Source organism: Microcebus murinus, chromosome 4, assembly GCF_040939455.1.
Source record: "Microcebus murinus isolate Inina chromosome 4, M.murinus_Inina_mat1.0, whole genome shotgun sequence".
In the NCBI taxonomy this organism is placed as follows: Eukaryota; Metazoa; Chordata; class Mammalia; order Primates; family Cheirogaleidae; genus Microcebus; species Microcebus murinus.
This window is the reverse complement of record NC_134107.1, coordinates 9,537,529-9,562,116: the sequence shown is the minus strand read 5'-3', so window position 1 is coordinate 9,562,116 and position 24,588 is coordinate 9,537,529. Positions and strand designations below refer to the sequence as shown.

Here is a 24,588-nt window from a genome sequence, read left to right as displayed (position 1 = left end):
GTTTGTCTGGGACCATTTATAACATGACATTTAGCGAGTTCATTCCTTCCTCAAGGTGTCTGGGATCTGGGTACAAAGGCAGGCGTGCACTGCGTCAGCCACTGGGCTGCCTTCTGTTGCATTCCTGCCCACGTGTCTCGTTAGCACAGGGCAGACATGGCTGCTGTGGGAGAGGGCTCCCCTCCTGTTGGGACTGGCCAGTTCCTGCTGACCCAGGCCCAGCCACCTGTCAGCAGTTAGTACTAATCCCCCCTCCCCTAGACTCCTCCCCTCCCCCCTCTCTCCTCTCCCCTCTCTACTGTCCCTCTGCCTCTCTCCTGTCCCTCTGCCTCTCCCCTCTCTCTGGCTCTCCCCTGTCCCACTCTGCCCGCTCTGCCTTTCTCCTGTCCCTCTGCCTCTCCCCTCTCCCTCTCTGGCTCTCCCCTGTCCCGCTCTGCCTCTCCCCTGTCCCGCTCTGCCTGTCCCCTGTCCCTCTCTGCCTCTCCCCTGTCCCTCTGCCTCTCCCCTGTCCCTCTCTGCCTTTCCCCGTCCCTCTCTGCCTGTCCCCTGTCCCTCTGCCTCTCCCCTGTCCCTCTGCCTCTCCCCTGTCCCTCTGCCTCTCCCCTGTCCCTCTCTGCCTCTCCCCTGTCCCTCTCTGCCTTTCCCCTGTCCCTCTCTGCCTCTCCCCTGTCCCTCTGCCTCTCCCCTGTCCCTCTGCCTCTCCCCTGTCCCTCTCTGCCTCTCCCCTGTCCCTCTCTGCCTGTCCCCTGTCCCTTTCTGCCTCTCCCCTGTCCCTCTGCCTCTCCCCTGTCCCTCTGCCTCTCCCCTGTCCCTCTCTGCCTCTCCCCTGTCCCTCTCTGCCTGTCCCCTGTCCCTCTCTGCCTCTCCCCTGTCCCTCTGCCTCTCCCCTGTCCCTCTGCCTCTCCCCTGTCCCTCTGCCTCTCCCCTGTCCCTCTCTGCCTCTCCCCTGTCCCTCTCTGCCTTTCCCCTGTCCTCTCTGCCTGTCCCCTGTCCCTTTCTGCCTCTCCCCTGTCCCTCTGCCTCTCCCCTGTCCCTCTGCCTCTCCCCTGTCCCTCTGCCTTTCCCCTGTCCCTCTCTGCCTCTCCCCTGTCCCTCTCTGCCTCTCCCCTGTCCCTTTCTGCCTCTCCCCTGTCCCTCTGCCTCTCCCATGCCCAATGTCTGAGCATCAGGCTATACCACTTCTCTTGTTTCCTCTCATGGGGAGCCAGAGCTGCCTCCTTGATCATCTTCAAGATTCCTGAAATTGGACGTGACCTGTGTCTGCCTGGCCCCTTTCTGGAGGATGAGACCCAGTTTTAGGATCCCTTGGTCACCCCAGGCGGGACCTCCTAGATTATAACAGACCAAGCCCGTCACAGTGGTCGCTTTCGTTTTCTCCAGGTGATACCGTCTTCAGCCTTTGGATCAGGAATGAGCATGTCTCCTCTGGCTAACAGAATGTTGGGTGGGGGTGGCTTCTGGGAAAGGTTACATCATTTCATAGAAAAGGTGCTAGCTATCTATTTTGAAGGACATCCTGTTGAGATACGACACCTGGAACTACTGCAGGCAGCTTGCAACCCAGCTGTGGAGGAAGCCGCCCCTGGGCATGGCAGGGCTGAGAGCTGGAAAGAACCTGGGTCCTTGATGTCACTATGGAGCTGCTGAAGCCACCGCCCCTGAGCCACCTTGCTTGCAGACCTCATGTGCTGGGAGCTGCCAAGTGTCCTAATCATTGGAGGCCATCGTGTTGGGTTTCCGTTGTTTGCAGACAAAAGTCTCCTTGCTGTCTCCTCCATCCCACCCAATCGCATACTGCCCGACCATTTCTCTTGGATGTTAACCTTCGTCCGGATTGCCCTTGAGTTGGGAGCTGCTCGGGTTGGACACCATCCCTTCCGGCGGGTTTCCCAAGGCTTGGGCTGTCCTCGTCAGATGCTCCCAGCGTGTTTTGTGCCACCGTGTTAGCTTGCTCGGGCTGCCATAGCACGCCCCGCAGAGGGGCTTAAACAGGCATTCGTGTCTCACATGCTGGAGGCCGGAAGTCTGAGATCAGGTGTCTCAGGGTTGGTTCCTTTCAAGGCTTCTCTGCTTGGCTTGCAGATGGCCACCTTCCCCGTGTCCTCGCCTGGTCATCCCTCTGTTTGTCCTAATCTTTTCTTATAAGGACACAGTGACAAAGGAGTAGAGCCCACTCTAGAGACCTCTTTCTAACTTAATTACCTTTTAAAGGCCCCATCTCCAAATACAGCCGCAGTCTGAGGTCCCGGGGGTTGGGCCTCAACATAGGGATTTGGTGGGGACACAGCTCAGCCTGTCACCGGAGCAGGCACCTGTCTGTGGCTGCTGGGACAGATGTCACCTTGGGACTTGGGAGAGAGGAGAGCCCTTCCACAGGAAAGGTGAGGTTACTGGAATTAGTTTTTCTGCAACCTCAGCAGCTGGGCAGAAGCATCCCCTTCTGCGTTACACTGAGTCACCGCGGTGGCCACAGGGAAATGCCCGCCCAAGGGCCAAGTTGCTGTCCTAACACAAGGTGCATTTTACTTTTCCTTTATTTCGCACTCACCCCTTAAAACTTCGCTTTTCTCTGCCTGGTGGTAAGAAGAGAGTGAGAGGCTGGAAGAAGGGCTGAGGAGTGCTGTGTGCTGAGTGGCTGCTGGTGGCCAGTCCTTAGCCTCCTCAGGTCACTGGGTGACCCACGGACGCTGCGAGGCAGGGGTGCTGCCTCCCTCTGCAGGTGCAGACGGGGCCCAGCTGCCTGACTTGCCAGTGGTCACAGTGAGTGGCCCGTCTCGGGCTTGGCCGGGCACAGCAGGGCTTGAGCAGTTTGCTTAAATGACTCCTTTCCCGGGGCCATTTTTCTTAGAGCCTCGGTTTCCTGATAGCTGTAGCCTTTCCTCTTAGCTAGTCTCGCCTCTAGCAGACAGGCAAAGACAGGTGGATTTGTGGCAAAAGACCCGTGCTGGCCACCTGCCCCATGCCCTGGGAGCAGGTCTCACCCAGGGGTACAGGAAGCACTTGGGGAGCCCAGAAACAGGGTGGGGTGTTCAGCTCTGCCTGAGGAAGAAGGGAATGAGAAGGTGAGCAGGGAAGGCTTCCTGTTAGGAGGTGGCCTTCACACCCTTAGCTTTGTGAGCTTTCATCTGACCTCATGCCACCACGGAGAATTCTTTTCCACCCTCCCTGAAAACACCTACGTTACCTGGGGATGATAGCAAAGACTGTGAGTGACAGGTGAGTCCGGCTGATTCCCGCAGTTATTCTGGTCCTTGATGGAGTTTAGGAACTGGTTTGCGACTCAGAACACGGAAGTTGCTGAGTCCCTACGATTTATCAGAGAAAAACGGGCATGTGTTCCGTGCGTGCCAGCACACAGCGGGGCCACAGGTGAGGAGCCGCTGAGCTGCCCAAGCCCACGTGACTCAGCGGCTCAGCATGGGAATCTCAGAGTGATTTTCCAAGAAGGAAAGTCACTCCCCGCACGTAAACTTCTCCACACCTCTCCATGGCTGATAAACTCCTCAGCCGGCGTCGAGGCAGCACTTCCTGCTGCCCTTCCTGTCTCCCTGCTGCCCTTCGTGGACCAGCCGGGCCTGGGGCTGCAGGGTGGAGTCTGTCTTGGGCGGGACCCGAACCCGAGTCTTGCTTGTGCCCACTGCAGAGTGCGGGCCTGAGAATGCTCACGCAGCGATGGGCTGTTCCCATCCCGCGGCAGGATTTGTGTTCCTGTGTGCTCCTGAAACAGCGGGGCCCTCATGGAGCCCGCTGCCGAGCTGTGAGAGCTCAGACAATCTGTCGCATGTTGAATTGTGTCCCCTGAAAAGGCACGTTCAATTCCTAGCCCCTACTACCCGTGAGCGTGAACTTATTTGGAAATAGGGTCTTCGCAGATTTAATTAAGATATTAGTTAAGTTGAGGTTGTACAAGAGTAGGGTGGGCCCTTACTATGACTCGTGTCCTTTGAATTTTTTTTTCTGAGACAAGGTGTTGCTCTGTCACCCAGGCTGGAGGGCAGTGGCGCGATCACAGCTCACTGCAGCCTCAAACTCCGGGTCAACCCAGCCTCCCACCTTGGCCCCCCAAAGTGCTGGGGCTAGAGGTGTAAGCCAGCGCGCCCAGCCTCTGTTGTCCTTTCAAGAAAAGGAGGAGCCACGTGGAGAGAGCAGAATGCCACGTGAAGTCATAGGCACGTGAGGGAAGATGGTCATGGAGGCGGAGGTCGGGGTGTGCAGCGACAAGCCAAGGACAGCCGAAGATTGCCTGAAACCCCCGGAAGCCGGAGAGACAGTGGGCCTGCGGGCACCCTGATCTCACACTTCCGCCCTCCAGAACTGTGAGAGAATAGATTTCAGTTGTTTGAAGCCACTTAGTTTGCGACAACTTGTCCCCTCCCTCAAGAGGCTGCTGCCTGCTGGGGGGCTCAGCTGGCTCTGGCTCTGCACAGGGGACCGAGACAGGGTCCCCGGGACAAGGTTGGCTCGAGCCTCTCCCCCAGCCTCAGCCCCTGCAGGCACCACCTGGCTTCGTGTCTTGGGACTGGGGAGACGGACGTGGTCAGCCAGTTTCTGCAAGTCAGTGTGGTCACGCGTGCGCCATTACACACTGTGTGCCGGGAAGGGCACCCTGGCCCAGCAGCGCCGAAGGCCCTGTCCCCTTCAGCGGAGCAGTTCCACACATCTTTTGAGGTGGTTCCGTGCCAGGCACTGGCGGTCCAGAGATGAGTCGCTGCCTGACTGCATGGAGCTCCCAGCCACGCCAGACAGGTATGTGAAACGTCCCAGAGCTGTAGCTGTCAGTGCCCCTGTTACTTACACAGCAATGCATGTGAAATCTAGGAAAGGGAGAAACCACAGACTGTAACAGTGAAGGATCTTTGAAAACCAAATGATGCGGAGCCTGTATCCAGCTGACTTAATAAAGGACAATGATTAGCTCCTGGAACAAAAGAGCGATGACTTCAGGGGAGGCTTGATCCAGCAGCTTGTCTGGAGACCCGTTACCTGCTCTCTGCTGTCTGGCAGGACTGGCCCCATGCTCAGGCTCCCCTCTCAGGGCAGCAGAGGAGCAGCACCACCCCGGGCTCCCGCCTTTCCGCCGGGAGTCCTGAGAAGGGGGAGGCACTCTCTTTTCCAGAAAATGTCTCCCAAGTCTCACTGGCTCTGTTAGAGTTCACACCCGTCCTGGGACCTGCTGCTCTCCCCGTGGGCATGCATGTGCTACTGGGTTTGAGCCTATCAAGGTCCGACCCAAAGCTAAGGATGCGGTCGGCCCTGCCCGAGCCACAGAACCGGGAGTGGTGGTTCCCCAGAGCGACACCTGGGCGCCGTCAACACCAGGAGCGGTAATCGTTGCCGGCAGGAAAACCCAGAGCTGTCCACTTGATGGGCCAAAGGAGGGAAAGAAGCATGGCTGCCGCCACCTCCCGGCGAGCACTGTCGGCCCGTCCTTCCAAACCTGGAGGGCGCATGGAGTGTGGCGGTAACTTTACCATGAGGTGAGACGACAGTGACATTACTGAGTGATAACCATGTGCCAGGCTCTGTGCTAAGTGCCTCACGCACATTGAGCCATTAATCCTCAACACCACCAAAATTCATTATTAAGCAGAGATTTGGCGGGCCCTGGCACCGTCTGTGATGCTGCGTGATGTGTCTGTGATACGTCTGTTCTGCGCCTGGCATCATCACAGACACGGAAGACACACTGGCGAATGGGGCGGAGGGGACCCCCATCATGAGCTTACATTCTTGCAGGTTATCCCCATTTTACGGATGTGAAAACTGAGGCTCAAAGAGGTGAAGCTGCACAGCCCAAAAGTTGCAGAGCTGAGATCCAAGCCCAGGGCCTTTTACTCCCAAACGCGTGCTTGACTGAGTGTGTCTACACGTGGACGTGAGTTTTCTTTTTAAGCATTCGATCACCCTCAGTTGTCCACTGCCAGCCTGCCTGGCTGCCTCCTCCCGGCCAGCCGACCACGGCCGTGGCACAGAGGCTGCGGCTATAAGCCTGGGTCACAGGTCAACCCAGCCGCAGCAGCGGCCTGAGGTGCGTGCACCAGCCTTTGGGTGAAAACAGTCCGAAGACGGCTCTGTGCATTCTCCTCAAGCCCGTTTTTGAAGACCTCCAGCCCTTCCTTGTCTGTGCCGCCCAGTGGCAGGAGTGCAAGGTCACACGCTGGCTGCGTGATGCTGGCTCATCACTTCCCCTCTCTGGGCCTCGGTTTACTCTTCTACAATAGGGGTGGGCAAGTGGCCGCCAGGGCCAGCCTGTTGCCGTGTTTGTGGCTGGAGCTCTGTTGGTACGCAGCCACGCTCGCCCACGCGCCGCGGCGGGCGGGCTGGCGAGTTGCGGCGGGGACTGGCTCGCAAAGCCCAAAGCATCCCCTGCCTGGCCTTGGATGGAGTCTGCCAACCCCGACCGTGCGGAGGGCGATTGTGCCTGTGGGAGCCCGGCCCCTGCCCGTCTCACTCATGGCGGGCCCCTGCCTGCCCCGCCCCACCGCTGCTCCGGGGCTGGGGAGGAGCTGTGTGCTCGGCCTGGAGCACGGTGCGGGTGCGCTCCAGCCGCTGCGGTCCTCCCGAGATGAGACGAAGGCGGGAGGGACTGCCCCTGGCGTGCTCAGAGGGCCCGGCCTCCCGAATACGGGATGGTCCCCGGGTTAGATCACTCGGCTCCGAGAGTGGCTGCCAGTTGAGAGGCTCGTCTCGGCCGCTGCTAGGTGAAAATTAAAAGGATTAATGGACACCGCCGCCTTTGATAGGCTCGAGGCCCAGCGAAGCCCCTTCAGCAGAGGGCTCCGTGTTCTCTCTTCCCAGTCCTCCTTGTGTGCCCCTCTGAGTGGCGGTGACAATGCCCCCGGATGTGGGCCCCAAGGCCAGCGGCCCCGGAGCTGCCCGCCCACCCGTCCGCCGGCTATTGTCTGCTCCGGCCCGGCGGTGTGGCGCTGGGCTTGTGGGGCCCCGGCGGGCAAGGGGACTGTGGGAACGGATTAGAGGTCCTGGGCTTTCTCTCCCCTCTTGCATAAACTCTTGATCAAAGACATTCCTGGGATGACAGAGCCCTGTGAGCTGCAAGGCTGGCCCAGCGTGCTGGACGCGCACCCCCTGCCGCCGCTGCTTGCAGGCCTGCCCTTGCTGGCCCTCGCTGCAGCGGTGACTCCTGGGACCGGCCTTGTGGTGTGGCCAGCGATGGAGTGGGTGCTAGGAGGCCACACAGACGTCCCCACCAAAAGCAGAGGCCAGGCCCCAGGGCTGCAGGGGTGAGACTGACTGCTTCCTGGGGGCTGCTAGGAAAGTCACATCGCAGGCGGGGTGGCGGGGGCAGCCTGGAGGAGCGCAGGGAGGTGGGCCGCCACCGCTGCCTGCTCCTCTGCAGTCCCTCGGTGCTGCCCGCCTACCTCTGTGACAGCCCTCCCGCCGTCATTCCACAGCACAGTGCATGTGCCCGCTCTGCTCTGCCCAGACTCGCCCTGTGTCCGTGGGGCCTTTTGTCCCTTGTCATGACCACTGTGAGTGCTCCCTGGGGACCCCCGGCCTCCCAACAGCGGGGTCGGCCCCCAGCACCCAGGGCAGGCAGGGCTGTCACTGCGGCCAAGGAGGGAGGCAGAGAGGGTTGAGTGGCCTTGGTCCCCCAGGGGCTCAACAGGCACGGCAAATGCCAGGCAGGATCCCTGGACTCCAGAGCCACCCGCCTGGTGTTGGGGCGGGAAGGCTTCAGAGAGGCCACGTTACCCTGGGCCTGAGGGACGCAGGGCAGGGGGCACTGCAGCCGGGCAGTGGGACAGGCACAGGACGGGGAGGCTGGGAGGGATAGGCCAGGTCTCAGGGTCCTGGGACAGAGCCGAAAGGACATGGGCAGGCCGGGGAGGGTTAGGAGAGGGTGGAGCGTGGATGCGGCTGCCTTGCTGGTCAGGAGTAGGTGGGGCAATGGGGCCTCGTGATAAAAGCTTCTAGATGGGGCAGCGGGGAGAGCCGAAGGCTTTGTCTCCGAGGTTATTCCGAGGCCACTTTCCGTGAACATGGGTGCCAGACAGCCCGGCAGCGTGCGTGGCCTTCGCCACATCCCAAGAGGGGTCGCAGGTGCCGGGGTGATGTCGGTTGAGTCTGAGAGTTGGGAACCGGGGCGTCTTGCTACATAACCCAGGGGGAAGCCTTATAGGGCCCCTCCTCGTCCCGCTGTGGGATGCCGAGAGGGAGAGACGGGCCTGGGGAGAGGGTCCCTTCCTCCCTCTGCACACGCAGGTGTGAGGCCCAAGTGTCCCACGCGGGGCCACCGCCCGCCTCGCTCGTCCTGCCTCCTGCCGCGTCGCCCAGGTGCGCCCACCCTGGCCCTGCCGAGCCCTCCACTGGGCACGTGGGCTCCGTCTCCCGCAGCCCATGCCTCGCTCCTGCTCCTAGCAGCCGCAGGTCTGCAGGTCTCTCTTTCGTCTTAAAAGACTTGACAGCAAAGAGCTCTGGAACCCAGCTCTCCACCGGCCACTGCCTGGGCCTGCAGGGCAGCTCTCCTGCTCCCTCCTCCCCCCGCCCCCTGCTGCCCCTGAACCACCGAGGCCCCCCACTCACCCATGAGGCCATCACTGGGGACCCCATAGCCCCCCCACTACAGCCACATGCTGTGGGGAGACAGGCTGAGGGCAGGATGTCCGTTCCGCGTGTCCCCAGCCCTGACACAGGACATGGCCACGCCCGGAGCCAGGTGGCTGCAGCAGTGGGGACCTGCTCCCTGCCTTCAGGGAGCCTTGCCCACGAGTGGCTGGGGCCCTCCTGGGCCACCTGAGTGGCTGCTGGCACCTCCTCTGGCTCCACCTGTCCCTGGAGGTCTTGTGGATGGGACCTCTTGTCAGGGGCACCCTGCGGACTCCCCCACCCACCCGCCCGGGGCCCCACACTCAGGGGAGAGGCTGGTGGTGACCCCCAGCTGTCCCCCCCTGTGCCCACCTTCCTTCCAGCAGTGTAGGTGCCCATGGAGAAGTACCACGCCAGCCATGCCGGTCCCCAGCGCGAGCACCCAGAGGACCGATGGGCAGAGCAGGGAGGGACATGACACGTGCCCACCACAAAGGCCACGGGGGTTTGACCTGGGCTGGCAAATAGTGACCGCATTAGCTCAGGACACAGGTGCCCAGGGTGAGGACAGCTCAGCCTGCTACAGATGAGGTGGGGGAGAGCTGGGGGGTCAGGGCTGAGGGGAGGCCCAGGCCAGTGAGGCTGTGACCAAGGTCTGTGATGCGTTCCAGGGCCCTGGCGTGTGAAGATGGCCCAGCCGTCCGACAGGCTCCTGGGACCCGTGTGAAAGGTGCTGGGACCTCGGCCTAGCCCGGCACTTTGCTCTGAGGACCATGATTCACTCAGAGCAAACAGCAGTTTGCGCCAGGAGAGGGTAACGAACGAATGCTGCTGTGTTTACTTTCCTATCTGCAAATAACCTGGGACGGCAAGCTGGGCCGGAAGATGTCACGCAGGCCAGGAGCCGCTGTCTGACGCAGAAGGGGGCTCCTTGCCCACCTAGGCCACCTGCAAACTCTTCTCTGGAGCCTCCCAGGGTCCAGGTTTCCTCCCAGCTGGGAGAGCACAGCCTGTGCCTGGGTAGAGTCCGCCCTTGCCCCCAGGGACATCTAGCAGTCAGGAGACATTCCTGGTTGTCATCTAGTGGGTGGGGGACAGGGATGCTGCTGCACTTCCTACAGTGCACAGGACAGGTGACCTGGCCCCACCCCTCCCTGGTCCCCACACACCTGGCAGCCAAGGAAATAAACAGGCGGACACTGCACTGGGGTTTTACCAGTTTTATTTCTAGACTTTCCACATTTGTCTTTTGTTTTCTGCTGGAAACGTGCCGGTTACATGTCCGTGCTGGGAAGTGCCACAGCGTGCAACACGCAGACCCACACTGCCCGCCAGCCAGAGACCCCACAGACGTGCGCGTCACAGGACAGAGACTCTCGCAGTGCCCTGTGGACCTGCCCCCAGCCTTTGGCCTCTCGGCACACAAAACATCCAAGACACGTGCCCTCACCCCGTCACTACAGACAGACCGTCCGCGGGGACCCATGTGCTTCAGACACAGATGCTGCACCCAGAAACGGCTGGAGCGTGAGCAGTGCTCCGGAGGGGCTGGGGACAGGCGCGGCCCGTGCCTGCGATGGCCTCTGGGCACAGACCGCCCTGCGGGGCCAGGGCCCCAGCACGTGGGCCCACAAATGGGTGCAAATTCTTTTGGTTTGGCAGCTTGCTAGGCGACTTGGGCACACAGCACTGTGAGCTGGCTTCACTGAGATTGGGAGTCTCTTTAAATTAGCATTATGCTGTAATTAACAAAACAACGACAGACAGAACACTAGTACATAACAGATTAAACACACCCAGAACTTGAACAAATTCCAGAAGCTATTCCAATCATCCCGAATGACAGAGTCCTACGGGCACAGCACCACGGTGGCGCGTAAGACACACTTGTTATTACAAGAATAATAATAATAATAATAATGCAACTTTCGTAGCTACACGCACAGAACGATACAGCTGTGAAGTCTACTATGATGATACATCCCAGATCAGACGGAGAGTCCAGCATAACAGGCGCAGGGAAAGAAAACGGACACCGCTTGGTCTCGGGGCGCCCGCGTGGTTCTCGAGCACGCGGTCTGGGCGCCGACCCCACCAGGCCCGCGTGGGGTCTCGTCCGCACGTCTGTTTGCCGCAGCAGACAGAGCCTGAGCGCCGGGTCTGCACATGGCTAAGTGAAGCATGAGGTATTGTGAAACAGGAACCTTTTTGGAATAGAGCAGTAATCACATTAAGTCAAAATTGATCACATAAAAAAAAAAAAACACTACAAAAAAAGGCATCCGTAATACAACGTTCTACGAGAAAATTAAAACTAGAACATGGCAGTATATGACATTGTAAAACAAAAAACTGATCCTCCAATAGCAGCAAAACAATGTGAAAGAGATACAGAGAAGCGATGTGAACTTGTTTCCAAACCGTGCCGGGAAGTCATCGGTAGCAGCGCAATAAGAAAACGGAGCCGCAGCCTGTCCCTGGTGTGGTCACCGCTCCGTCCCCTCAGGAGCCTCCTGCCCACACCCCTCCCTCCCGTCCTCCCCCACGCACCAGCTTCCATGCTCTCGCCACCTCCCTTCAACACTTCCTAAATAAAAATTACAAAAAGGACATAGCCAAGATGTGCAAATTGTCTGTTGCTAATTTTTTTTTAAAGTGGGGATACGAGGGAATGAGAATGTATCCTGTATGTTTTAAGTACCCTAATTTTCCTTGTAACTCCGATACCTCTCAGATCATATCGCTTTGGGAAATGCCGAATCAACTTCTTTGTGTGGTTTTCCTTGAGACATTTTTCCCTCACCTACAAAAGGATCTATCTATCTCTCATAAACTGTATTAAATCTGCAACATCGAAGGCGGAAAGGGGTGTGTGTGTGTGTGTGTTTTAATCAAGGGGAGATTGTATTACTTTATAAATCATACTGGCCTTATGAACATCCTCTGCAATAAATATTCTTTTCAGCCTTAACTATAAATTATATATCTTAGTGTTTAAAAACCTTCCGTTGTGAAACACCTAAAGATAACCTTTAAACCACCTGTTCTCTAGGTAAACCTCTGAGGTCCCCACTTTCAAACACCAGTTGGCACCAAAGGGTCCCTTCGCTTCAACCTCTTTAAAGGGAAGGAGCTCGTCATCCTGGCAGTGTGAGAACACAAATCCTGTTCTTCTCGACTGGAGCACAGCCTGCCCCAACGCCCTCCCGCTGACACCGCGGTGACATGCACTTGCACTTGCCTCCCAGAGCCGCCTGCACACAGGTCCGTGGACATTCCCGAACCATTCCATTAGAAAATCGCCCTCCCTCCACACACGACATGAACAGCGATATTCCCTAGGACTACCGGACCGAAAGTGCTTTGAAATGGAATGGTTTTGGAATACGGAGAAGGAAAATAAAAAAGTAGCCGTGGGTTGAACCTGGCCGTGAGCTGGCTGCAGGGCCATTGGGTGAGAAACCAGCATCTCATAAACAGGTCACTACAAAAATAGGAAGATTATAAAAATAGAATATATTATGTCACTATTTCGTCTTCTCTTTCTAGTAGCGCGTCGCAGGAGTGGAAGAGTTGGGCTTTGCCGACACCGGGGCGGCGCCGGCCGGGCCGGCAGACCCCACGCGGCGGGCGCGCGAGGTGCTGCGCGCTACGCTACTCGAGCCGAGAGGTTACATCAACCACGATAAGGTGAAGAGGTTACACATCTACCTACCAAATAAAATACACATACAAATGACTTATAAAGTGACTACATGCGTGAGCAAAGCAAGATACAGAGATGCCTAGAACCACACTAAAGCTGCGCCTTCTAGGAAAAGCACAAGAGTACGTTTTTTTCTACCTAAAACCCTCTGCTACTTTAAAAATGGTTTGAGTTTTTCTATTTTTTTTTAAACGTTTTTATGCTTTTTAAGTTTAAACACATGAAGAATCAAACCTAATCCTCCCCCGAGACTTCTTCCTTCGTGTTAAAGTCTATTCTTAGGACACAAAGACATGAGCACATTAACATTAAGCTAATTGATTACTGGGGTATAAAATCCTCTATTTTTGTAGCACAACCCCCCTTTTCCCCTGCCACTCGGGGTTATGCAAATACTATTTTTTCTCTTTCTTTTTTTTTAAGACAGTTTTTGGGTAATCTTTTTCTTTCACTTAAGTCAGAGACGGAAGGGAGAAAGAGCAAAGGGAAAAACAACCAACAACGGGGAGAATGAAGATTTCCCTTCTGGTAGTGAAATGTCCCGGAGGAGCGGGACTGCGTCAGGGGGGGCACCTGGGGCCGGCTCCTCCCTCGCTGGGCGGCGGTGGCGCCCCGCCCACCCGGCGCCCCTCAGATGTCCACGTCCCGCACGTCGGTGGGGGTGCAAGCCAGGTCGACCTCCTCCTCCTCCTCTTCCTCCTCCTCTGTGGCCTTGGGGTCCAAGTTCTGCTGCGCCTGGCGCAGGCTTGACTCCAGCAGGGCTTCGATCTGCTCCTGGCAGGCCCGCAGGCAGTCCTGGGAGAGACAGGGTGGGGAGGGAGGAGGGAGAGCCGGTCCTTAGGGGGGCCTGCAGCGAGGGCCCCCCCCCAGGTGCCATGTCCCGGAAGGCTGTTCTAAGCGTGAGGCTGACGCACAGCTCTCCTGTGGCCCACGCAGACCCCAGACGCCCACCCGCGCTGCTCTGCCTGCGACACAGGGCCAGGCCTCTTGCTGCAATTCCTCCAGGGGGCCCTGGGCCCTCTGTGCCTGCCCCGCTGACGCCAACACCATTTGATCCAGGACAGGTGTGTTGCGGGTGGGTGCTTTGAGCCCAGCCTTTTCAGATATAACCTCCGCCATACAGCAGCCCTCAAGGTGAAGCTCGTCTTCCATGATAAGCTGCCGTCAAAAGCGTTAGGCCCTGCAGGACTGAGAATGAATGTTTCGTGGCTGGGGGGCACCTGGACCCTTCATCCATTCGGGCCGCGTCCTGGGCCACCCACCAGCCGTGCAGAGCTTGCATCTACCTGCTGCAGCCACAGAGGTGCCCACCCCGGGCAGAGTGTGACAGAAGCTCCTGGAAGCGCTACACCTCTACCCCTGCTGGGATGCCCTGCGCGCAGGGGCCTCTCCCTGTCTCCACCAGGGGCGAATCTCCCAGCAGCTCCAAGCTGCTTCTTGCTGCTGGCGGCTTCCGAATAAAGCAACGGGAGCAGGTGTCCGGGCCCTGCACGTCCCGACTGCCAGGAAGCTACACTGGGGCTTCTAAAACCAAGCAACGCCTCTAATTAGCCTGGAAGCGCAGCCTTTCCCGCGGGTAACGGGACTCAGCTGCAGCCCCACCACGGGGCACGGAGGCACTGCCAAACCTCCACCCAGGAGGGGTGGACGCAGGTGCTGTCCGGCAGAAGGGGACCCCGCCGGAATGGCTCCTAGGTGAATCCTGGGCCGCCTGCCTTTACAGAGCTCCACACCTTGGCAGGAGCCGTGCTCGCCCTCCTTTGGATAAATACCCACCACTGCAAACAAGGGCAGCAGGGCTAGTGCAAACAGCCCCACTGCACGGAGGGGAAACTGAGGCCCGGAAGGCCTGGCGTGGAACCCAGGACTCCTGGTGTCCGCCCAGGTTTCGACCCAAACACCAGGCAGCCTTAGCTCCCATCCCAAGAGGCAGGGCAGGCAGGGCCGCCCCGACTCCTCACACACAGTGTTCCGGAGCAACAACTTACCTGCCCCCGGCTCCTCAGGGCTGCAGGAAGGGGAGTCCTCCGGCCTCCCGGTGCCCAGCGGCCCCACATGTGCCAGGATCCCTCAAGCCCAACACGGAGCGGGCTCTGTGCCCTTCCCGCCTGCTCTGTCCGGCCCCATGGCCACAGGCTCCGAGCACCACTCCGTGAAAAGGGACATGCCATCAATCCCTAGCGTGGGGCGCAGCACACCCGACCCGCAGGGGACAGACATCTCCTCCACCAGAGACCGTCCTCGAACAAGCGGAGGGTCTGTCTGAGTCTGGGTATAGCTGCACTTGCCGCTGGAAACCAGAGCAAACTGGGCGGCAATTAAGCCCCCCACGTCAGCCGTGAGCCACTCCGACCCAATTAAGACAACCTCCGTTCAAACAAGGGACAACCCAGCCGTTTCCTGCAACTGCCCGGGGTCGGCGCCTCGCCCGGTGCCGCAGGGAACGCAGGGACCAAGCCAGCCGGGGCTGAGGAGCGCGGGAAAGCAGCGGTTTTCACCCAGCGCGGGGCTCGGGATGAGAGGCACAGACAGATCTCGACTGCCGGCTTTTTGAGGCCTCAGTGGCACCTCTAACTGAGGACACTCCACCGCCCAGGCTGAAGCCAGGCAGGGTGGCACAGAGGGAGGGGCCCCCCTCCTACCCCCAGTGTCCATCAAAAAAGTGCCTCTTCCTTCTCAGGGCGAGACGAGAGAAGCCTGGGCAGCCAGCAGGTCCCCGTGGCCCCTGGGAGGGACGGAGGGACCACTGGGCAGACAGGTGCGCCACGAGATGGCATCTGGCGGGGGCCCACACGTCCCCTGGGCACTCTAGGCAGACACCACGGGGCAGCCCAGGCCAGCGCCGAGACCGGCCTCGGCAGGCCCCCGGACCGGAGCTGGGGTCAAGGCGGTCACTCCCTCACGCACAGCGGGGGCGACGGCTGACCCCAGCAACCTCTCTGGTCTAATTGGGTAAATGCCACAAACCCTTGTAATTGTTATTTTAATTCCTTCTTTAAGAAAAGGAAAGAATTGGGAATAAAACAATGGCATCTTAAGAAGAAAGACACAGTCGACTCCGGGTTTTACAGCAGCAGCCTCTGAAAGAGCCGTAAAAAACAAGGTTGTCTCTATTCGCTGCTGGCCGGAGTCTGCAGACCTCACAAGAACCCTTTTAAAGCGGCTATTTATCGGCCGTGCGCATTGTGGCCGAACAAAGCACGCCGGCCCCGGCCCCACACACCATCGCCACACGGATCACCGCCCGAGCCTGCCTGCGGCCCCTTCCTGGACGGTCACCGGGAGGGTGACAGCTCCTGCCTGCGCTGGGAGGCCCAGGGGCATGCGAGACGCTGGGGAGACCCTCCTGTGTGGCCAGCAGGTTCTGGGAGCCCCTGGCCCTTCGCCTGAGGCCACCACAGCTGCTCAGGCACAGGAAGGCCCTGAGCTGTGGCCAGGGGTCCGAGGGGCCCAGGCCCCACTCAGGTTGGTCATCCTGGATGGTCTTGTGCCACTGAGCACAGGCCTCTGCCCTGCCACCCTTGTGGCTCCAACCCTGCCACCCTTGGGGGCCCGGCACCAGCCACGCCATTTCCGTGGTCCTAGACTAGTCTCTTGTCTGTGAGGCCCTGCAGAGCCAGCGAGGAGGGCAGGGCCTCGGTCACCTACCGGGTCACACTTGATCACTCTGGACAGGAAGCGTGTGAGGCGATAGTAGGACAGGAAGGGGTTGGGGCTCCCCAGGTTCAGGCCTTGCACCGCGGCCACCACGCTCCCCGCGGCCACCATGGAGGGCGGGTTGGAAATGAACTTCACGTCTGCAGCAGAGGGAGAGAAAAGGAGGCCGTGAGCAGGGCACCCGCTGCAGGACCCCGTGATTTGGGGCACCCCAAACACTGGCTCCAAGGGAGTGGGCACAGCCTGGCTGGAACTATCGGGAGTGTGTGGGCCACGCCCAGGCCCACCGGGCCTCCAGCCTTGTCACCTCGGCGCTAGGAGAGCAGGAACCCGCCTTGGACACCAGCCCCACCATGCTCTCAAACACCTGGCAAACAAAGAAAATAGACCCCCAAAAATGTGACAGGCAGGGCTGGGTGACAGACATCATCGCCCTCTCTCCCTTTAGCATCTTGAATCTTGTGATGTCTCATTTATCCATAAAAATGAATAATGTGAAAGACACCGCAGGTACACACGGAAGCAGAGAGCATGCTGCCTCTGCACCCCCAACCCTAAGCACCTGCCAGTGCCCGGCAGCACGGGTTGGAGGCAACTGGCCACACTCTGAAGGGACCTCACATGGATGGGGCCCTAGGACCCCACCCAGCTGGGCACAGGGCCCTGACAGCAGAGCCACTCCCACATCCCTGGAGGGGCTGAGCCCTGGTCGTGAGGCGACATTCCAGCTCTCGCCATAAGAACAAGGCCCTTTACTCACACCTTTGTTTTTTGGTTGGTGACAAAAGGGCTTTCCTGGGCCACCTGATGTAGCCCAACAATTCCAGCGACCTCCTGAGTTAGGGAAGAGGCACATGGTTTCCACCACGTGGGGCTGTACACCACCTCTCTGGGACGTGGGGGGTGGGGGCAGGCAGCTAAGAGGGAGCTGCCCGTGGCCTCCCCAAGTGGGGTGCAGGGTGGGGAAGTGTGGACTCTCAAGAGACCTAGCCCAGACCCCAGCTGGCCTAGGAACCCTCTGTCCCTAGGTTTCCTGGGGACTGTCTGGCACACCTGGGCCCAGGGCAGTGCAAAGCCAGGGCGGCCACAGCCTGCCACCCACACAAAGCTGTCTCGCTCACTGCTCTCAGATCCCCCCAGGTCACAGGAGCGGGGGGGGGGGGGGTGAGGGGGTCCCATCACAGCTCCCTCCTCAGGCAGACTGAAGGCCACCTCTGCAGCAGAAGGTGTGCCCTGTCTGTGGGTGGGACGCTGGCCTCCCCCCCCCCGCCCCCCCCCGCACCAGGGCAGGTTGGGCCCACGAGGGAGGGCGGGCCAGCAAGGTGGGCTGTGGCCTCTCGGCCTGGCCCCCACCCAGGACGAGCCTCTGGCTGCCTTCCTGTTGCACCCACTGAGGAATTACTGGTGGGGGCAGCCACCAATTTCAGCACACAAACCAGGGGCTGGAGTTGGACACCACTGGGGACAAGTGTGGCATCTTCTCGGCCCCATGGCCTCATCTCACGCCAGTGTTCAGGAACAAGGGGGCTCAGAGGAGCCGAACAGGGCTGAACTGGGCTCAAAAGGAGTTCGCCCCAGCAGAATAACCACTTGGGGCTTGTTAGGGAGGGGTTCCCGTGAGCAGCCAGGAAGAAAGGCAACCACGCAATGACTTAAAAAAAAAAAAGACTAACAAGGCAAGCCACCTTTCCCCTCTAGATGGGGGAGTCCACCCAGTGGGAGCCAGGGCGGTGGATGGAAACCTTCCCACTGGAGGACCACACACAGAACCGCTTCTGCAGGGAGTGGTGGGTCCCGCCTGGTCCTGCACTGAGACCCCTCTATGGGTGGAGTCACAGGGGCCAGCCTGACTCCAAAGCCCGTGTCCCCTACTCGTGTGTGTGCCCGGGCGGGCGTGGCCTTCCATGTCCGGGTAAGGAACGAGTCCAGTGTTAAGCACCAAAGCTCCAGGACTTAGCTCCTTCAGCTGCCTGGTCAGCAGGGTCAGCCACAGCCGCAGCGGCCACCAGAGCGCCGAGCCACTGCCGGCCCTGGCCAGGGCATGGTCGTGAAGCTCAAGGTCGTGTCCACTTCAGACGGCACTGGACCTTCCCTTCCCAGCCTACTGAGGCGCAGAGAAAGGCTCTGGCGTGCACAGGTGTGTGTGCACACGAAAACCCAACCCTGTGTGATGCTTGGGAGCCCTGCGTGTGCTGGGGGGCCCAGGCAGGGAGAAAGGGGAGCAGCGCCCTTCCCACCACCCTCAAAGGTAACCCTTACCACGAGGAGGACAAGAACAGGATGCCTCCACCTCACCTGTCCTTATGTCACTCTCACCTGGACAGATGTGCACAGTGGCTTGTACGGCAATTACGTTCAGTGGGGCAGGCAGGGCCCAGGGAGCACCCCACGGGGCAGAGTTCAGGCCAGGCAGGGGCCTGGCAGACACGTGCTGCCCCCCCACCGGCTCATCCTGGAGTGAGCACCACCACTGGGAGCACTGGGTCACCTGAGCAATCCTCCGCTTTTTTTTTTTTTTTTTAAATATACATTTATTTTTTATTTTTTTATTTTTTTATTTTTTTTTTTTTGAGACAGAGTCTCGCTTTGTTGCCCAGGCTAGAGTGAGTGCCATGGCGTCAGCCTAGCTCATAGCAACCTCAAACTCCTGGCTCAAGTGATCCTCCTGCCTCAGCCTCCCGAGTAGCTGGGACTACAGGCATTCGCCACCATGCCCGGCTAATTTTTTGTATATATATTAGTTGGCCAATTAATTTCTTTCTATTTTATAGTAGAGACGGGGTCTCGCTCTTGCTCAGGCTGGTTTCGAACTCCTGACCTCAAGCAATCCGCCCGCCTCGGCCTCCCAGAGAGCTAGGATTACAGGCGTGAGCCACCGCGCCCGGCCCAATCCTCCGCTTTTACCTGCCGCTGGGGGCGCCTGCTGGGCCTGTCCCAAACGACAGGCAGCAGCGCGGAGAGGAGAGAGCCCCACTGCAGCCTCTGCCTGCTCACCTTGCTGCCAGCACCCAGGGTCCTGGGAGGGGTGCTCCAGCTGCCTGAGCCACCCGGGAGGGAGGCCGTGCTAGAACCGTTCCTTGCATTATCTCCAGGAAACTTTGCCGTTTCTCTAAACCACTTTCAGCTCCATAAAAGGCTGCCTGGAGTCTCTGGAGGCCTCTCTCCTCCAAGGCGCCCCAGCCAGAGCACGCCTCCCTGCCGCCTGCAGGCCCAGCCCAGCCCCACCCTCCCATCCATCCAGGCTGATGATGTCCTTGGCACCCCCATCTGCGCCACCCCCCCTAGGCCTCGCCTGGAAGGACTCCAGGGAGGGGTCCATGCCCTGAGCAGGTGGAGGAAGGAGAGGAGGCACAAGGAATCTTCCCAGCTCTCGTCTAAACACACACTGTTCTGGAATATCAGCTGCCAGGGCTACCCAGTGTCAGGGGGTACATTGAGAGGCTTGGGGGTTCTGCCCCCCTGGGGACATGGAAGAAGATGCCAACTGTCCCCTTGCGCCACCTTGTCTGATGGCCCTCAGGTGAGCCCCTCCAGAGTGAGTCCCCAAACAGATGTGACAACCGAGGCCTGACCAGGGTGAGAGTTGGTCCATGGCAGAGCTGGGTGGGATGGGGGCATGAGTCCCCCTAGCAGGGCAACTGGGCCTCCTGGCTGGGGAAGGAAGAGGTCAGGGCTAGGCTGGGGGCAGGAGGCGGCCCGGTGGGCTGTGTGTCTGTCCATACTGGGTTCCGACAGTCTGGCTGCCTGGGGTCTGGGGCCAGGGCAGTGCCAGGGAGGGGCCTCCAGGGGCTGTGCAGGGAAAGGGAGGGCTGGGGTCCTCTGCTGCCAACCCTGGTGGCCCAAGCCCAGGCTGACTGCAGCCCCTCCCAGGGCTCGGCGGAACCCAGCCTGTCCACAGGGCCCCTAGCGGGGCCTCAGGCCTCTGAGCTCCTCTGCTGGACGCCCCCGCACTCGGCTGCAGGAGCACGTGGTGCAGGCGCCCCTGGCAGGTGGCCCAGCCCGGGAGAGGCCAGGAGGGGGCCCCCACAGCTCAGGCTCCTTGAGGACACAAGAACGCCTGGAGATGGGTGGGGGGAGGAGGCCACCCCAGGCCAAGGTAAACCCGTTTCAGGATGGAGCGGACACAAGCCGCCTGGCCCGGGCAGGGACGCCACGGCAGCTAGACGCAGGCAGGCTGGGCCATCCACCCCGTCCCCAAGGCACCAGACGATGGCCGGGAGAGGGCGACCCACCCTCCACCTAGGTGCAACAGTCCCAGCTCACAGGAAGAGGAGCTCTTCCCAGAGCAGGAGAGGGTGTGGGACGGTCTCCCCGGACAGGCGGGCGGGCAGACCCAGGCACAGATCAAGAAACTGGCCGGGGCCACCCGGGCGCCAGGCCTGCCCTGACGGTCCTTCTCAGGGGCGGCTGGGGTGGGTGCCAGGCCTGCCCTACCTGTGGCACAGAGCGCCACGAAGGTCTGCGCGTGTTTGCGGATGATCTGTTTGTTCTCGTCGGCCTCGGGCATTTTGGAGAGGAAGTGTTCGATGAAATCGTGCGGGGTCATCGCAGCCAGGTTCCACTTGAGCTTGTTCACCAGGAGCAGCTCCATTTGCTGCGGAGACCGGGGCACGGGCGTCAGGCCAGGGAGGAAGGGGCCTGGGGACCCCGCGGGCTCAGGTCTCCGGCCTCAGCCTTTGGTTAGCAGTCTTGGGGATGGGAGAGGAAGGATGATGGCCAATGCTGGGGGGTAACACACGATTCCAGATCAAAACCGGAAAAGGTACCGGGAAGAAAGCCTGTCCGCAAAGTGGAGACAAAAAGACCTCCCACCACCTGGACCCGAGGCGCAGCAGCGAGCGCGGCTACCGCGCCGCCGCTAGAGGGCGCGCGCCGCCCACTTTTGGGCCACGGGCTCGCACGCGGTGGGAGTCGGCACGCGGTGGGAGTCGGCGGGCGAAGTGTGCGGGCGCGGGCCGGGGGCGCCGGCATCCCGCCCCTCCGACAGAAGCCCCGAGGAGCGAGCGGTGTGGCCGCGCTCCCTCCTCCCTCGGGGCAGATCTGTCAGAGGGCCGCGTCTCCTGCCATCTGCGCCTCCCTCCACCGCGGCCTGCCCGGCGGCTATCGGGGTGCCCACGGCTATCGGGGTGCCCACGGCGGAGGGGAGCCCCCGTTACCAGCAGCTCCTCGGGCCGGATGGAGTTGTCCGTGTAGATGCACAACTTCTCGGCGGTCAGGGGGATGGTCTCCTTCATCTTGGAGGCCACGAACATGCAGGTGGCCCCCAGCAGCTGCAGGCGGCTCTTCTTCACGGGCTCCAGCGACAGGAAGCGGTCCAGGTAGTTCATGGCCAGCGGGAAGACCTCCTCCTCGCACTTCTGCTCCTCGCAGACCTGCGGGGCACGGCCCGTGACCGCCGCCGCCAGGGAGCGCCGGCCCCCCCGCCGCGGCGACGCGCACCCCCACCCGCCGGCCGCGCCGCCAGTCCCCGGGCGCGGAGGGGTCGGGGCAGGGGGCGACAGGGGCTTCCTGGGATGCGCACCCTCTCCACGTGTCCCCAGTACCCAGCCTCCCCGAAACTGAAAGGGAAAGTCCCCGCGAGGCTGGCACGGCGGGGGCGGGAGCGGGCACGACCGGGCGGCGTGCGCGGCTGCCGACCCCGGGGACCCCGGCCCGCGGTGGCGCTCCGGGGTGCGCCCGGCCGGGGGTCGGCACCCGCCCGGGTGCGGGGCCGCGGGGCGGGCCGCGGGGCTGGGCGCCGCGCCTGCGAGACACAAAGGTGGCGTCCCAGGCCGCCGCGCCGCATTTCCCCAGACGTCATCTTTTCAAAAAATATTTAAAAATATTAAAAAAATAACTGGGTGCGTACAAAACCGCTGAAAATGACCCTCGGACGGTCCTTTACCCAGGCCAGGGGTCGGGAGCTCGTTACGGGCTCGGGTGAGAGTCCTAGGAATTCAAACTCCGGGGCCCCCCTTTCCCCTGGGCGCGGGCGCCGTTTCCCTCTCGCAAGGGCACCATGCCGCACTTTCAAAAATTATTTAAAAATACTTGCGGGCCCCTCAGGCGCCCACTGAAGGCCTGAAAATGTGCCCCGGGCCCCCAGCTTGCTCAGGGAAGGTCCCCCAAGCCAAGACCCCTGCAGCCGGGGGTCAATCTCTGGCGTCTTGGGGGCCACGCGACCTTGCAGCCCGGCGTGCTCTCCGGCCCAGGCTGCCCGTGCGGGGCGCCCCAGGGCTCGCTGCTTGAACAAAGGGTCTCCCCCTTTCCAAGCAGGGTTCCCCCCAAACTACCCATGCCAGTTCCCCCCCGCTCCCCTTGCGCAGGCTCCCGGCGGCCGCGCGGCCCCTCGCAGCGGCCCCAGCGCGGGGCCGGTCGCTCCCCGCCCCCACCCTGCTCCCAATTATTAATAAACACTTTTGCTTTGCAATAAAAGAGCAAAGATGGCGCATAATACTGGCTCGAGCAGCCCTTGCATACGTGTCCCTGGATATTAATTTAAAAATCAAATCTATGCCCCCTCCCCCCGGAGCTGGCGGCTCGGGGCCGCGGCGGCCGGGAGAGGAGGCGCAGCGGGGCTGGGGAGCAGGCGGGGGCCTCAGAGTGCGTCCAGACTGCCAGCCCGCACCCTCGGGCCCACTGGGGTACCCCTGGCATTGGCTTCCCCGATGGCACCCCTCCCTGACCGCCTCCCTCCCCCCACCAGGAAAGGGAATTTCTAACGCCCCCACCCCCACCCTTTCCTCGTTCAAAAAATACCCACAATATCTATTTATTTTGAAAATACGGATTCCTAGCAACATCCCAGCAAACTTCAAAGTCCTAGCGGGAGAGAAGGGAGGGACACGGGGAGCAGAGAAATGTGGGTTTGGGCAACAAGTTGTCGGGGAGTCTTAGGAGAGCCGCCCGCAGCCCCGCACCTCCAGCATCCAGGTGGCCACGATCTTCCGCATGGACGGCAGGATCTCCTTCTGCACGCACTTGAAGTAGGACACGGAGGGAGCGCAGGTCTCCTCCGCCTTGAGCATGGCCCGCAGCACCCGGTCGTTGAGGAGGTTGCCATCGGGGTACGCGCGGCGGATGGCCTCCACCTCGCAGCACAGGAGCTGGTGTTCCATGGTGGGCTCTGCCTGGGTGGCTGCGGGGGCTGTGGGTCCCGGCTCGGTCCGCGCTCGGCTCTCGCGCTGGCCGCCTGGCGCTCTTCTGCCCTCGCCGGAGCGCGCGGACTGTGCTGCTCGCTGCTACTGCGCCGACAGCCCTCTGGAGGCTCCGGGACTTTGCAACTTCAACAAAACTCCCCTGTAGTCCGTGTGACGTTACTGTTGTTAAGCAGAGATCAAAGCCGGGCAGAGAATGGGAGGGGGGCGGGGGCGGGCGCAGGGGGAGGGGGCGCGGGCGCCGAGCGCCGGGAGCAGCGAGGGGCAGAGCCCAAAAGCCATCCCGGAGGCGCCGCGCCCGCCCCGCAGCCCGGTTGCCCCCGAAGTCCGGTTTTCATAGAAATGCAAATCGCCCCGCGGCAGCCTTTCTCCCCGGCGGGGAAGAGGGGTGCAGGGGCCCGCCCTCCCCGAGTGGGTCCCCCGGGACCTGGGGGTGGGGTGGGGGTGTCAGTGCATTGGGGGACAGCTGGGAGGGCGGGCAGGCCACACGCAGCCTTGGGGAGACCGCACGGAGGGGTGAATCCGAGGCGCGGCGACACCCCAGGTCCCAGCCGGCAGAATGGGCGCGTTTCTGGGAACGCCACGAGGGCACCCACGGGCGGGGAGCCGGCCGAGGAACCTCGGCGTCCGCGTCTCCTTTCATTTTCATTAACACGTGTAAAATTCAGGAAGCATTCAGCACGCAGGGACGCCGGCGAGAGCGCACGACCCCGGCGGGCTCATCGCGGCTCACCGGGGGGTTGCTGCAGACGCCCCACGGGGCAACCCCAGATGTTCTAAGGGGGTTTCTACCTAGCTCGTCCTCGCTCAAAAAATAAAATAAAATAAATGCCCGAAAATTCCAGCAGCAGCCCAAGATGGTGGCCAGCATTTCCTTCATCCTGTCCTCGCCCGGGGAATCTCCGGGCTTGTCGCCCTACCTCGACCAGTCCATCTTTGCGGGGCTCCCCGAACGCCCCCCTCCCCGTGCCCGCAACCCCGCCGGAGACACACACCTCCGGATGGGAGGCCGAGAACCCGTGGCCCCTGTACTGACGCATCTTGTGATTAACACAGAAATTAAAACGCTGGGAGTAGTCGGGTCCCCGCCGGGGACGCGACCACCGGAAGCTTCCTAATTGGTTTTGCGGGGGGTGTGGACGTCCCCTCACCTTTGGAATTGGCCCCGGGGTGCACGCGCGGGCTCCAGGGGCCGGCAGGGCGCGGCGAAAATCGGGACAATTACCAGTTAAACAAACGGGTGTATTGATCTGATGATTTTTAACACCATCTATAGGTGTTCCCGGTTATTCGACAGGGTCCCCAATATTATCACAAAGGTATGTAAATAAAGTATGTGTTTTTAAGTTAGAAGTTCTGACTCTTTGGTGCTTTTTTTTTATTATTAAAGTAAAAGGACCTTTTAGTCATTTTCTTTTAGTTTTTACAGTACCCCAAAGGGAAAAAACAACTGTTCATTAACTTCCCTCCGAACGTAGTTTTACTGTCCCCAAACCGCTGTATCCCCCCAGCGGTACAGGCTCAAAGGGAACGGATTTAAAA

General features: G+C 60.6%; 1 protein-coding gene across 1 annotated transcript; it reads right to left on the bottom strand.

The window, feature by feature from the left end:
- Window positions 1-9,752: 9,752 nt before the first annotated feature.
- Window positions 9,753-23,210, bottom strand: CCND1 (cyclin D1). Its single transcript, XM_012757670.2, has 5 exons — window positions 22,810-23,210; window positions 21,067-21,282; window positions 20,345-20,504; window positions 15,902-16,050; window positions 9,753-13,048 (listed from the first exon to the last, which is right to left on the bottom strand). The coding sequence occupies exons 1-5, from the start codon at window positions 23,005-23,007 to the stop codon at window positions 12,884-12,886; spliced, it is 888 nt and encodes a 295-aa protein (XP_012613124.1). The 5' UTR covers window positions 23,008-23,210; the 3' UTR covers window positions 9,753-12,883.
- Between the last annotated feature and the right edge of the window lie 1,378 nt (window positions 23,211-24,588).

Bases quoted from the DNA above. Each gene is read 5' to 3' on its own strand.
- CCND1 (XM_012757670.2), bottom strand. From the start codon at position 23,007: ATGGAACACCAGCTCCTGTGCTGCGAGGTGGAGGCCATCCGCCGCGCG. The intron at 21,283-22,809 runs GTGCGGGGCTGC...CGTGCCCCGCAG, and splicing joins TGGCCACCTGGATGCTGGAG to GTCTGCGAGGAGCAGAAGTG. The intron at 20,505-21,066 runs GTAACGGGGGCT...CGGTCTCCGCAG, and splicing joins TCCGGCCCGAGGAGCTGCTG to CAAATGGAGCTGCTCCTGGT.